The sequence below is a fragment of the Melopsittacus undulatus genome, chromosome 7 (assembly GCF_012275295.1).
Source record: "Melopsittacus undulatus isolate bMelUnd1 chromosome 7, bMelUnd1.mat.Z, whole genome shotgun sequence".
Lineage (NCBI taxonomy): Eukaryota > Metazoa > Chordata > Aves > Psittaciformes > Psittaculidae > Melopsittacus > Melopsittacus undulatus.
In genome coordinates, this window is record NC_047533.1 from 71,312,135 (window position 1) to 71,327,402 (window position 15,268).

General features: G+C 43.7%; 1 protein-coding gene across 1 annotated transcript; it reads right to left on the bottom strand.

The window, feature by feature from the left end:
* Window positions 1-7,865: 7,865 nt before the first annotated feature.
* CCNG2 (cyclin G2) lies at window positions 7,866-14,862 on the bottom strand. The gene is given in 9 exon segments (XM_005142736.3): window positions 7,866-9,987; window positions 10,474-10,679; window positions 11,598-11,696; window positions 11,795-11,873; window positions 12,042-12,199; window positions 12,201-12,293; window positions 13,249-13,386; window positions 14,338-14,475; window positions 14,637-14,862. Coding segments are annotated over 8 exon segments (1,017 nt in total). The 5' UTR covers window positions 14,449-14,475; window positions 14,637-14,862; the 3' UTR covers window positions 7,866-9,854.
* Window positions 14,863-15,268: the final 406 nt, after the last annotated feature.

Below are 15,268 nucleotides of genomic sequence, written 5' to 3' on the forward strand. Positions count from 1 at the left end.
GTTTATGATCAAAGGCAGCATGGCTTTAACCCTCTGAGGCCTGCAAGCTGTATCAAAAAGGCATTCAGCTGTGAATTCAGGTGGACCTTTTGTAGCAGATGAATCACAGGGGCATTCAGAGGCAGGCTTCTCTGGAAACTGTGGCCAAAGCCCATTAAATAGATTAAGAGCGATAGCAAATTCTCCATTACACAGTGTCTTTCCAACAGCTCTGCCAGTACAAAAAAAGATCCAAATAACCACTGATTTGAGTGTATACCAGTATAGCCAGCACAGTGCAAATAGGACTTCATTTAACATTCAAGCCTTTAGCTGCTGCCACAGAAATCTGAAGCCATCCTAATCTGTTTTTGAGATCTATATGCCAACTACAGGTTGGTCTCTAGAGCATCACGTATTAAATGCAAACCCCTTGTAAACCTTCTTGCAGCTTTGCATTTGTGTGCAATGGATGCATTTCTTCCAGGTACTCCAGCGTGGTGCTGTTGGAGCTGCAGCCTGCTCCTTGCTTCAGGCCCAGACATGCATTGATTGCTTTAAATAGCAGGGCATATATCACACACCCAGCGGCCTCTTCAACTAAAGGTCCCCATTAAAGGAACTAAAGGTCATCTAAAGGCACTAAAGGACACAGCTGACCCATTTGCAGTCACTGTCTCTGAAAGACATTGTCTCTTTTTGTAGAGACTAAAGAGAGGGATCTGAAGTGGTTCATTCAGGAAGAGATGACATCCCAAAGAAGTACTTTCTCAACCCAGACACAGATTAGCAGCATTATGCACACGAATGGCTGGTCCCTCTTCCTGCTTGATTGCATCTAACTTCCCAAGCTTATATATGTGAATACGTGCTTACTGCGTATGCAGCTGCCAGCAGCCTATCTCATCAGCGAAGTGCAAACAAAAGGTCCCTTCTCTTCCCTTCTTTCCACAACACTATTCTCTGATCATCAGACAGGTTAATTACTTGCTCTTTCTTCAACTACGCAGCTAAGATCCAACAACTTTTCTGCTTTGTAACTATGGCCTGGTGAGACCAAAGCTTATTGGCAAACATCCCAGGCCACATTCCCTGCTGAATGAAAGCTGACTCCTGCACCCTGAGGGCCATGTTATCCTGGCTTGGCCCCGTTAAGCCCAGTCACCTGCTTTGATTGTGCTTTCATTCAGATCCTAGAGTGCTAGGAAGGCTAAAGTAGTCCCTGGGAAAGAAAGGAAGCAGGGCATAAAAATAGCACTAATCCCAGTTCCTGATGTCTGTGGTGGCTGAACCTGGTAGGAGGCTCTGGGCCAGTGAGCCCAGTGGATATCCACCTGGACTGAAATGTTGCCTCCAGGATGAGGAGCTGAACAGCTGAAAGGTGAAAGAGGGAAACACATGTAACCAGAAGCTGTAGGCTAAAAGCTAAATCAATCCAGAGAAGAAAACCAGAAGGATTTCCCTTGACTGTAGTGTTCAGGAGTCAAGTGTTGGTGCCGAGTTACTTGGGAAAAGCAGAGCAGCAGAGGCTCTGTGACAGAGGTTTAGACACCAATGTAAACTGAAGCTGCTGTTACTCCCCTGGAAGGAATTAATCCATGCTTATCCTAGAGATCTGAGACAAGTGCTAAGCTACCACCACAGGTAAGCTCTTGTTTATTAAATCAGCAAGGTAAGGTAAGAGAGGGTAAGAAACCAAATATTACTACAGCCAAAAAACCCCCAAACATCCCTTACAGTGATCTTCTTATATTTAGCTGTATCCCAAGATACCAGGTGAGACTGCTATATGAGAATGGAAAGAAGATACACTACATAGACAGCAAGTAAGCACATGATTCTTGATTCACTGCAGTAACAGGCTAAACACATAAAGGAATAGGGAAAGATTATCATTCTCATTTTGCAAATGGAGCAATGATAAGCTAATCTCTATGGGGTGGGACAGCAACTACTTAAGTCATGTTGAAAACTCAAGACAAAGCTAAGAATCCAGCCCATATAATCTTTATGCCAGTCAAATGCATTAACCAACCTTTCCAGTCTGAAGGAAAACACATATTCAACAGCCATAGATGAGAGCAAAGATTTGCCCTTTCCTAGAAAACCACGGCCACAGCCCTAGCAAACTTATGTTCAAGCAGTGACTCTATCAGTACACAAGTGGTACATAAAGATGTTATAAGCAAGGTTCAACACTTCCCACGGTATTCCTCCTCCTTCCCTTTTCCTTGTCGTAAGTGCAAAGAGTGGAAAGACAAATCTAACCCATGCCTCTAGAACCCTCCTCTAGAAAACCAAAGTAATTCTACACTGCCCAAAGGAAGGAAACAGTTTGTTCCTATTAGGAAACTCGTGGAAGATCACCAGTATCCAGCCATTTTCCCACACAAAAGCCTCAGTGCTGTGCTCATCACTGGAAGAGCTCTCCTCTGCACTCACCCTCATCTCCTGAACCAAACCCTGTGGAAACAAGAAGTGGAAGTGCATTCCCCCCACTTCGGTATTTAAGGCACTTTACGAATAGTCCATAGGCTGCTGCCCATAAAAACAGAATGCCTCAATCTCTGCCAATTACCCCCAAATCAGCCTAGAAAGCAACATCAATGTAAAATCCAAGAAAGAATGTTTTCAGTATAGTTCCAGTAGAGCTCCCTTGTTCAGAAAGAGTCATGGAGAGAATAAAATGGTATCGATTTCAACTATACTTTTGAGCAAATCCATCAGATATGCTCTGTCCACCCAAATAAGAAAAGCTTGGGACCCAGACGCTCAGATGGAAGACCTACACCTCTCACACCAAATGTCCACACCAGGGATTGTTCAGAGAACATTCCCCCTCTGACATACCTGGGGCAAAGGCATCTCCCATCTAAGTGATAAACACACACAAGAGCTGTCTAGCACTCAGCTAACTATGAATGAATACTTGACATCCTTACGTGACTGCACATTCCTCTCTGCTTGGTAGGATGAAGCACACACATCTTTGACACACAAACAGAAACCCATGTTTTCAGAAGCATTAAGAGCCACACAGTGTTCACATAGACCAGAAGAGCATGTGTTATCACCATCACCTGCTTGATGTTAAAGAAAACACCCAGAAAACTAATGTGGAACTAGAGAGCTTGGAGTGGAAGAGTGAAGCCCTAAATTGGGCTTGTAAGAAAACTACAACTATTTAAGTGGCAATATGGAGCTAACTGGTCAAAGTGCATATTCTGAGACCAGAACAAACCCAAAATCCTTCAACAGAGCCACTCTTGGTTTCACAACTAATCTAAGTAGCATTTCTAGCATCAAGTGTGTGTCTCTTCTCAATTGCCCAGACAGCAGGATGAAAGTGGCAGGCTTACATTTAATGGAAAAATAAAAGCTTGAAAAGAAAAGGCATCAGACAAGTGACCTCTGGATGCACTGGACAGTGCCTTTAGTAAGATCGCACTGTTGAACTCGGCAAGTGTCATTCTAAGGAGATCTCTGCTTGTGAGCAGAGCACTGAAACTGCTTCTTACAGCATGGTTTTGAGTGAGGGACAGCACACAGCTGCTGCAGGGGCAGAGCATCAGCTGGGACCTGCAGTGTCTCCTTCCTCTCCTGATATAGCGAGGCAGAAGTATGCTGTTTCCCTCTGTCACAGAACAGCTTTCCTCTCCTCTTCATCTGACAACTTGCCAATGTCTTGGGCAAGAAGCTGGCATGTAAAACCACACCACTTCCTATCATCTGTGGCACAGATCATTAGACTATTGGCCTTTGCTTTTGTCATCCTGGCAGGACAGCAAGCCAAAGCCAGGCATCACCTTAAGTCCTGCTCCCCAACATAGTTAATATGGATGACGAATACTCTCTAGATGCCTGGCTCAGTCACTCTACATGAGAAGACTGCTATTTAAACCACAGTAGTGTTTTCCACAGTTCCTTGGAGACTTGAGATTATAAACTGAACTCTGACCTATGAAACATTTTACCCACAGCTACATGAAATCCTAAGAGAACAAGCATAGAGGCCCTTGCAAAGTAAACAGAGATGCTGCATTCCCACTGTCACGTAACCTGCACAACTGCAACACTCTCTAGCTTGGTCCACGTATGCACATGTAAGGCATAAGCAGGCAGAGCTCTAGGTGCACACGTCTGCTCGAGAACGGGAATCCTTCAAGGCACAGCACTAGACTTTGCCAGCAAATGGAGGGTATCTGTACTTGGAAAATATCAAATGCTTCCTCACAGCACAATCTGAAAGCCCTTGAGAACTCCACTAAGGAGCTATTCCTATCTTTGTTCTATTGAGGGGGAACAAAGGAAGTGAGAGGTTCAGAAATACATAGAAGGTCAAGGAGGAAGCGTGTGATAGAGGAAGGAGCTGCATTTGCCTTTATAACTCCAGGACAAAATTCCTCACCATAGGCTGGTTCTCCCACTGACTTCACTGGGTGGGAATGAAGCCAGCACCAAGTGCTCTGGAAATCCCATCATGAATGCTTCCTTCATTTCCATGTTTTAATGGCATTAGCATCTCTCTGATGAAGACGTACTTGCTGCAGCCAAAAAAACCAAACCAAATCCAAGCCCACCCACACTCTTTGAAGTAGAAATGAAATGCTTCATTAATTCAAAAATTGTTGAGATTGCAAATCAGGAACAGAACAGTACAGGTCTAGAGGCAAGATAACTAATAATTCATGATCAAAATGCTATGTTTATGCAACACTAAGAACTGACAATTTAATTGCTTATTATTCTAATTTATTTCATTCAGTTGTTATGGCAACTTTTGCCTTTTGGTGTATGCACTACACCAGACAGGGGATTAAGCCTTGAAGTAAGGCGAGGTGACACACCACAGCTGTGATGTACTGTAAGGTAAGTAATACTGCTTATCTGCTCATATATGAGATCAGAGTTAGAGCTAGTACCTTCTAGACTGATGTTTTATTATTATATATGATTTCCATACTTACCTGCACCACTATTCTTGGTTATACTACTTGGTACTCTGCTCAGGAAAACCAATGGCCATTTTGTGAAAAAGCTACTTAGTAACAGCAGTTTTGTAAGCACATGTTTGACATTATTTCATCTATATTCTAACTCTTTTCCAGAACAGCTTTTACACAACAGGAATTCAGAGCAAGAAGTCAAAACCTGGCAGTCGAAACCCAAAGTCCAAACCATGCCTCTGTGCTGTTTAGAAGTGGGTATGCAGTTCAGTTTAAACAACACTCTTTGCTCAGCTGGACTTACACATTCATTCGTGCTTTTCTCTCCTGTCCAGTCTCTCTCAAGTGGTGGTGGATGGCTCATGTGTCAAACACATCCATTTAACCTGTGCACAGCAGAACAGACCTTGCTGTCTAAGTATGCATGCTAGCAAAGCACATTCTGCTGGTCCTTGAGTACACCCTTAAAATCTCTTGTGAGTAATGTCTCACATGCATCAAGTTTTTAGGGAGCTGAAAAAGAGCAGCTGAGAATTAATGTTTGGAAATGCAAAGACTGACATTTTCCCTCATTAAAGGAGCTATGCAATTGTCCATTAAACCAGAAAACTGCAGAAGCTTGTTTCTGACTCTGAGTCTCATCCTAGTATCTACCAGTTCACCACTCATTTGGCTTCAAAGCCCTGACAGCTACCTGGTATCATGAGAACATTATGAAACCAAGCAGCCAAGTCAAGTTTCCTGTTTAAAAGTCCATTATCATTAATTATGGAATAACAATTCACCAGGAACTGAAGTGGTTCCAGTACTGATGCCCTGTGGCCCAGTTCAGCCACAGGAGAGCAGGTGAGCAGAATGATAACATCTCCAGATCCCCTCAGAAAAGCTCATGTACACCCACATGAACCTTCAGCTCTGCATTTAAATCTCTCACATGCTCTTTCACAAAGGCACAGGGAATAACGTCCCACAGCTCATCCAAAACCATACAGCTGTCCCAGAGGATGCCTTCCCCACTGAAACATTCCTTTTCATCCCCCTCAGTCCACCCAAACCAGTCTTACTAACAAGGCAGTTATGAAAACGAGCATGTACTTAAGTTCGTGAGACTGCAGAAGTTCAAAGTTTCACCTTGTGGTACAAGAAAGCCCAAAAGAGCATTTAAAAACCACGCACACCTCTGCTTTTAACAAAATCAAGCCAACCACCAAAATCCCCATTCTTTGAACAAAGGCAGCTGGGCCTCCTTTGAGGGATGCACAGCTATCAGAGCCAGCAAAATCAAAGTTGAGCCTAAATTATCAGACCACAGAAGTAAATCTGACAACACTTCTGCAAGCATATATCTTTACATGCTGGGACAAACTTGAAAGGAGCTGAATGGTACACCTCAAGCTTTATTAAACAGACTAAATCCCACAAGCTGTTAGTAAACCTAGGGACACTGCCCATGGCTTCCTACCTTTGTTAACAGCCCACCTACACAGCACACACATTATCTGCCAGCTCCCCAGCAAGGCAGTTGCTATGCTGAAGTGATTCGAGTAGGCACCTTTGAAGTAGAAGCTGAACATTAAACATTAAAGTTACTGCAGCAACAGAGCGGTCACAATGGACAGCAAGGAAGCCATTGCTCTGAAAGTACTACAGCACCTTTCAAAGGCAAACAGTTCCACTCTATAATTGACTTTCTGGGGTACATGAGCTATTCCAGAAGCAAATTCCATAGAGAACTCTAGGTGATATCAAGTGCCCGTCCCACAACAGTTGTGAGAAGCCTTGTAGTGTGTTCCTGTATTTAAAAAAATAAAGTAGCTATAAAAGCCATAAAGAAAAAAAATAATACAACTAAAATACTGTTTACAACAGTCCCAGTGGCCCTATTCTTCCCCAGCATGCTTCCTTCCAACTGAATGGCAGTGCTCAGTGTTGGCCTCACAGCACCCTTATTGATCCCAGCTTTCTAGGAATAGGAACATCTTTCCAGCAAGAACAATTTGTAGCCCCTAACTTCTCAGTGTTTGCAACACAGGCACCATTTGGAAATACTCTGACAAGATGTACAGCAGGAGACTGAAAGGAAACAAGTAGAAGTTTGCCTTTGATGAAATACCGTAGGCATTTATGGGTTGCCAAGATGTAGACATATCCCAAGCCTGGATTTCATTCAGAAGATTAGGCACAGCAGTAACCACAAATCCAGGCTGGAGTACCTCTTCTATGAAGACAGGCTGAGACCACTGGACTTCTTCAGCCCAGAGAAGGCTCCAGGAAGACCTCATAGCAGCTTCCAGTGCCTAAAGGCACTGAAGATCAAGAAATCCAGAGAGGGACTTTTTGAGAAGTACCTGTAGGGATAGGGCAAAGTGGAATGGCTTTAAACTGAAGCAGGGGAGATTTAGATTGGATCTTAGGAAGAAGTTCTTCCCTGTGAGGATGGTGAAGGCACTGCCACCAGCTGCCAAGAGAAGCTGTGACTGCCCCATCCCTGGCAGTGTTCAAGGCCAGGCTGGATGGGACTTGAAGGAGCCTCGTCTACTGGAAGGTGTCCCTGCCTGTGGCAGGGGGCTGGAATTAAATGAGCTTTAAGGTGCCTTCTAACCCAAACCAGCCTGTGACAAACCCTGGACTGTTTTGCCTGCAGTGACTCCACTCTCAACCACTAGTGGGAGCTCCCACTTGCCGGATGGCCAATCAGTACAACAGTAGCTGGGTGATAAGCAGATAGCTCACACACAAGCTTCTTAAACCTGACAGGAGCAACACCAAGTAGCTGATGCTTGCCAGTCATCCAGTAGTAAGCCATCCATAAATCTCCACTTTGCAACTGCTTATCAGGACTTCTGTGGAGCCTGTCACACAGCTGCAATACCATACAAGCTAGACAAAAGAAAAAGCAAGACATAAGCTTTTAGTAACCAAGCCATAAGCTCAGGCTAATTAACAAATACAGCACTTGGTTTATTTTTGTTCTCAACTGAAACAAGACTCAGGAGGTTTGTTACCTGCAACCAAAGTACTCCATTTGAGAAGTGAGCTTCCAGCTGCAGGACTTGCGGTAACAAGTCCTGCAGATGTACAGTATTTGTAACATACAGAGTACACAATAAATTACTATGTACATGCAACATACCTACAAAAAGTTACATACAATGTAAAAAAATACAGTATTTTCTGCTCATTTAATTTTTTTTCTGTACATTTTGTAATTTACATTTTCATATACATTTTTTGTAAACGTTTTCATATTTTTATGAAACTGAAATCACATAACAGTTATGAACTCACAGCACTGATCTTACCTTTCTACAAGAAGGTTTGCACCTACCAAACAGCTTTTAGCTTGTTTGCTCCTTCATTTCTACTTTGGCACCAACACACTTCACGCCATTGCTCTGAGCTACTCAGTCTGCTTGCTACCTAGCTGTGTCCTCAGTATGCAGAAACCAATCATACTTCAATTTGTGCTTTAATAAAGCAAGGTCTGAACACAACCCATTACATTAACTACTTCATCAACATCACATATACCTGATATTACTGCATAATATCAACTTTTCCTGCACTAACTGCCCTATATAAGCATGCAAACAAGTCTGAGGATGATTCAATAACATGAATATACTGAAAAACAACTACAAGGGTTAAATATTTAAAGGAATGTAGACTTACCAAGATTTACCGTGTTAATAAGTCTAAGCTAGTAGTATGGATTGACATGTTAACAGTTAGCATTTTAAACACACTGAAATTGACAAAGTTAATTTCAGTGTAAAAACCATCTGCATTAAAGAAAATATGATACTCCCAGCCACACACTGAATACTATCCTTTCAGTGAAATCTAGCATTAACTGGAAACGTCCTTCTTGCCATGCATACTCCTGTTGGGAAACAGGTATTTCTCAAGTTTACAAAAAATAAGCTTTTAAAAAAAAATGTTTAGAGTACAAAACTCAAAATACTGCTGAAAAGGTGCACAGTATATCAAGTGTTAAAGCACTTTCAGCATTTGACAGTAAATCATTTCAGTCTGGTATGACAGATACCTCTCATTCCACATACCTACGCAGTATTTTGGGATTAGATCAAGCTGGCTAAGAGTGGACATGCCCTCAAGAGGACTCTCACCCAACCTCCTGGCTCAAAGAAGGGTCAACACTGAATTCAAAGCAAGCTTGGGATTGTGTCAGTGCTGAACCCTGCACACTCCCCAGGACAGACTGCACAGCCTCTTTGTCCACTTTCACGTTTAACTGACCCCATGGAGAAAACTCCTTCCATGAGAACTGCATTCTTGCTCCACACTTCTCAGCCAAGACCCTGAAATAATCTCCTCCACAAACTTCTCTTTGATACCAAAAGCCTGCTGTTCAGTCCCATTTCCATCCCCAAAGACCATTTTGCTGAATGAGGCTGAATAAGCTCATTTTGCTTAGCCTCTCTTCACAGGTCCTGTGCCCCCCATCACCTACCCATCTTGGCAGCTCCCTGTTGAACTTGTGCAAGTTGATCAACATATTGAGCCCCAAACTGGACACTGTTCCACATGAGGATGCCATGTAAAGGGAGGGGAAAAAACCCTACTTCCCTTTATCTACTAGCTACACTCCTGTTAACATAGCCCAGTATGCTGTCAGCTTCCATTACTATTTGTGCGTGCAGCTGCTATGCATTTTGGACCAACAGATACAGAACTACATTTATGCTTATTGACAACAGAACTATACATGAACTTTTTTGCTGAACTGGGGACCTGAATGGGATTTTTTTGCCTTCCTTAAAATTACAACAACAAAGAAAGCAAGGCATTTATATACCACAGCAATTCTTGCCTTAATACAGTTCACACATTACCACCTCACTTATTATTGCCAAAACACTCTATGGTGCATTTAAAATTTCAACCTATTACAATCAAGACTTGATGCTAAGAATGACAGCTAAGAGCTTGCCACTTTGTTTTAGGTTTGAGTTCGAAGAAGAAGGTGCCTTCCAGATCACTCGGAGGAGAACTGCTAAGGATTTCTTCTCCGCTGCTCATATCTTCAGAAGAGTCTTCACTACCAGAACAGGAGAAAAAGTAATTCAAACAAAGCACAACCCTTTCAAAACGGCACAGTACTCCTTAATCCTGTGTTTTTCTGCATGCTTTTCTGTTCCTGTTCTAACAGCCCAGATCTCCCTGCTTCTCAGCACTAAAGTTTAAATCATAAGAAGGGTAATTCTTCTAATGCCAAAAATATCCTACCAACCAAGCAGCAAGCAGTCAAGATATATAAATTATTTTAGAAGGCTTGTATTCTTTGTAATCAACCCTGCCTTAAGAATGCTTCTCCCCATCCTGCTAAGAGCTTATAGTACCCCCTACCCCTTCTCCTTCCCCCCCCCTTCTTTTTAAGGTGTATTTTCAGTCCATCAGTATTTTCAAAACTGGCCTTTTTTTCACCCAAATAGTAGCAAATGAGCTTAGTTATACAGAGTTGCCATTAACATTTCCAGAAAAGGAGAATTCTCAACAAAATAGCCCTGGTAAAAGTTTTACCAACCTCTCACTTTCATTGAAACATCCACCCTCTGGTATTGTTGGCAACTCGGGAACACTGTAGTAACTGTTTTGTAGATTCTGGTCTGTACGTCTAGAAACAATCCAAACTAGCTTCTTATGATCAGGCTTGCAACATTCAGGAGAGGAATAATCTGCTAGGCATTTTGAGACCAGCTCCCTCCAATAAAGTAGGTCACTGTCACTTATCTGAAAAGCAAAAAGAGAACCTATTTAGTCTATCACACACAGGCTCTAAAGTTAACCCCTTCCTCCATTTTGCCTTCTTGGAAAGTACTTGAAAGTATCAAGTCAAGATCAAGAGTGGTAAGTCAAGGTTGTGCTGTTTTTAAAGTGAACTCCTCTACGCTGCCTAGGAATGCTCACATTGACATTTGAAACTGACCGTTTGGCTGCCAGTTGCTGTTAATATTTTCATTATCACTTCCAAAAAACAATGAAAGACATTATGCCCTTTAAAAATGGAATAATCTCACACTTAAGGAACTACTTCCACCTCTCAAGAAACTGGGTTTCCATTTGACTATAAGAGTGAAAAGCATGTTCTAGATCACAAACTAATCCAGCATCCAGCTAGAAGCTGTAAATCCTATGTTAGTTATTCAGGCAAAAAGATGCCTGAATGCAAAAGATGCAAAAAGACTAGTCATTCAGCCCAACAGTCACTTGTAGTCCTACAAACCTATTTGAAGTTCCTTTACAATGAACAGCTAGAACTGTCCAAGTTACTCAGTTTCTTGTTAAAGCCTGTGTAGGCATTAAGTCAGCAATTCTTCTGAGTTTATATACTTCAGCTATTTTTTTAAACCATAACCTTTCTGCTTGCCAGGCAGCTGACAAGATGTTCCAGTACAAAATGACTACCTGACTTCATTCTCTAAGTGGGGGGGGGGGGGGGGGGGGGGGGGTTGCATTTGGCATTCTACCAAGGAAGACATGTTAGTTACAAGAATTGCAAAGACCCATTTCATTGCTTATTTCAGTTGGTGCCAAACAGTACCTGTAAAGATTGCACACTGACAGTAGGGGTCCCTTTAAGGTAAGGTCATACATCATTAATCACACCAGTCCCAAAAACTGCAAAAACAATCCATAGAAAATATTTACCTTAGAATGCTTCTGAACACGCAGAAGGATCTCGAACAGCTCAACAGATTCCAGAGTCTGAACTTCTAGAGTGAGAAGGCACAAGGCCAAGACAGATGGCTAGAAGGACAAAAACAACCGAAAAAACCAAAAATCAACATTCAACCTAACAGAAATCAAAACCTACTCAGAAGTCAAAGCAAGCTATTTCCACTTACTTTTGCTTTAGAAAAGACTAGACGACAGTTGCAAGCTTTTAGCTGTGCTTCCAATTTGTCAAGATTCAATACTTCTTTCCTGTAAAACACCCAAGAGAAGCAGCATGTGTGTCAACAAGCATTTACTTGTCAGGAAGCAAAAATGAAGGAGCTGCCTCCTCTACAGCCAAGGCCATAAGCATTGAAGATGCAGCAAAAAAGGGCTTAGGAAACTTACAGACCACCACCAATGTGCAACTCAACTCACCTTTCTGAGGTATGACAGAGTACAATAGTATGGTACAAGTGCAAGAAGGTTAAGGCAGTAGTAGCTTTAAATTCAAAGTGCAACTTTTCTGAAATTATCTTTTCCATCCGCTTCAAGTCAGACACAGTGCATTTACATTGGCTGATCCGGATGATCTCCGTGAGCAGATGGAATATTGCATTCCTCTTCGACTACTCGGGCAGCCAGTTGGAAACAACAAACTCCAATGCAAGATAAATGCTTTGGTTTCACCTAAAATTAAGAGGAAGCACTATGAATACCTCCTCCACCTTAAACACCATGGTTATCTAACAGCAATACCAACAGATCACCCAGCATAGGTGAGCTGTTTTGTATATTCAAAGTTCAACAGAAAGATGTGCTTATCTCAGCTTATGTCAGACCTGACATCAGCCAACTCACAGACCTTGCCTACTCATAATCAGTTTCATCACTTCAGTTTCAGCCAAACACAGCTGGCAGAGCAAATAAAGCAGTATCAATATGACATAGTTATGTGAAAGGAAATGAGCTCAACAGCAGAGAACCCTCAAATGAAATTGTTCCACAGCACTATACATTGAATAGGCTGCAGTGAAAACTGTAATACCTGGCTTCTCCAAGCGGCAGTGCTCACTCACCCTCACTTAAAGCCAACACAAATCCACCCTGAGCAGGCTCCAGGCAGTCCCATCTCCAAGGATTCGTTCCTACCTCTGCTATTCTTTCCCATATACCAGCATACCCTTTGTGCAACCTCAGTCAGACCAGAGAACTGATTCAACTTTGGTTTTTCTGCCAATTTCATAATGGGGAACCAGTTTAGGTTCAAACTATCTGCCATAGAGCAGCACAAAAGCATCCATGAAATGATCATTTGGCATTATTCCAGTCCTAAGCTAAGCTTCAACACAGTACCTAGAAACAGTCTGTCACACAAATGGTTTTGCTCCTTCTTAGTTCCTCCTTGCTTAGACTTCTACATTTACATGGTGAAAGCTACACAGGAAATAAATGATGCTACTATTTGCCTTTATTGGTAAGAACTGTACTCAACACCAGGTTTTCCAAAGTAGGACTTCAGTAATGTTCCTAGCACAGAATGTGCAAACAGCCACAGCTACATCCTAGATCACAACCTTGCCCTTTTTATCAGACCAGGAAGCTCACAGTTGACACTGCATCAGGTCCCCTCCTCCCACATTACCTTCATAAGAGCCAAGAATCTGTCCAGAATATTCACAGCCAAAACAAACGTTTCAGTTGCAAAACCAAAGAAGTTGGTCAAACTCCAAAGATCTTCCACCTTGGCATTCCTTTGTCTCGGACATAGAGTATTTTCATTCTGTCACAAGAAAAGCCAAGTGAAAATTACTCAGTTGCAGCAGTGATGACTGCAACCACTCATTCCCTAAGCCATCTCTTACTTAGATCAAATGGAAGCAATTCTTTTATCCTTAAATACTTAATTTCTCTTAAATTTAGATACTTGAGACCCAAAACACGTCCAGTTATAAGGATTTCAGTCAAGTCTTAAGTCTCAGTGGTACAAAACCCAGCACAATCACATTTCCAAGTATGCATTTGTTATTTTAAGACAATAGTTACCAAGCGCATGAATACACAGCGACTCCTGACCTTATGGAAATAGATGACAAAACTCAGCTTATTCTCCTCTCTGCTTGCATGTATTTAAGCAACAAAAGATCTGCTTTCAAAACAAACACCAAGACTGATTTCAGAGACTTACTTTGTTAAACATTTCCAAAAACCACTCAAGCATCTGCAGGAATGTGCACCTTCCCTAAACTCTGTAAGGACCTCTGATCATTAATGCAGAAGTATCTATACTGCTTTTATTTTCTGTTTCTGAGCACCTGAGCTTTTCTAGGTTCATTTGCCTAGACCTTGCTAATAACAAGCCAGTCACTTCACCATCCCAAATTCCCTATTTCACATCTCACCTTTCCTGCAGTCGTACAACACAGTGGTATGAAAAGCTCCCAAAATTAAAATAACACATTTCTGTGGCTTCCACTTTAACGTTTATCAATAAATGTTAAGTATCTAAGTATCTTGCTTGCCTTTCAAGTCAGAGTTCTCTGATGATGTAGTCTATGTTAATAACCCCAAATTAAGACAACTAAAGACAAAGTGGCATTTATAGAGAGAATTAACTTCTCCAAGTTAGCGCATGCCTCCCTTGTAGCTCCGAGTTTACTGATTTAAAACACACATTTCCTGCCCTGACGAGGCTGCCTCCACCCACCCTGCCCAGCTCCTCGCCCCCCTTCACCTCTGCGGCGCACTCGATGAGGCTGAGCCCCTTCTCTCGGGGCTGAAACCGCCCCTCCTGCTCCAGGTGGAGATTCAGCTGCTTGAAAAGCCACAGCGCCTCGCTGCTCATCTTCTCCCCTGCCTCCGGATCCTTTACCTTCACGGCAGACAAGATGTCGTCAACAGCTGGTAGCCCACCTCCCCACCAGACAAAGGGCGCCTCCCAACCCGGGAACCCCACAGCAGCTGGGAGACGAACAAAAGGACCCGACCGGCCGCCCCACAGAAGGGGCGGCCTGGCCCTACCGCCACACTCACCCGGGGCGGTGATGAGGGGACACCGGGCCCCCCCCGCTGCCCTCACGGCTCGCTTCCTCCGCTGCCGGGAGGGGGAGGCGAGCCCGGCTCCCGTCACCGCACCGATGCGGGTCGTCCCCGCCGCTGGCCCCGCATCCAAGCAGGGTCACGACGCTGCCCAAGGGAACGACACCGACACCATCCCCAAGCCTCAACCACTGCCCCGACCCCGCATCAAAATGGAGGCGGCGGAGCCCCGCCCCCTTGTTTTTGTCCTGGCGGCCCGCAGATGGCCCCGCGCGGAGCGCTCCCTGAGAGGCCCGGCCAGTGAGCCGCCGCCAGGAAGTAAAATAGTCCGCTCGCAGCTGCTCCCCCTGTGCTTGCCCAGAGAGGAGCCGGAGGACCAGAGAACACAGGAAATATCCACCAGCCCTCCCTCTCCATGCGAAGCGGGGCGAGACCGCGCTCCTTCGGTGGGAGTGCTAAACCTCGGCGGAGGGAAAAAGAGATAGACGCATCACACCTTTAAAGGGACCGAGCGAGACACCCGTTTTAAAAAGTCCGCCCAAACCCTTCCCCGTCCTGATTGGTCCGCGGCCTTCCCCGCCACTGATTGGCCTGCGGCGCAGCTTCGCCCCGCCCCTTCCCCACCC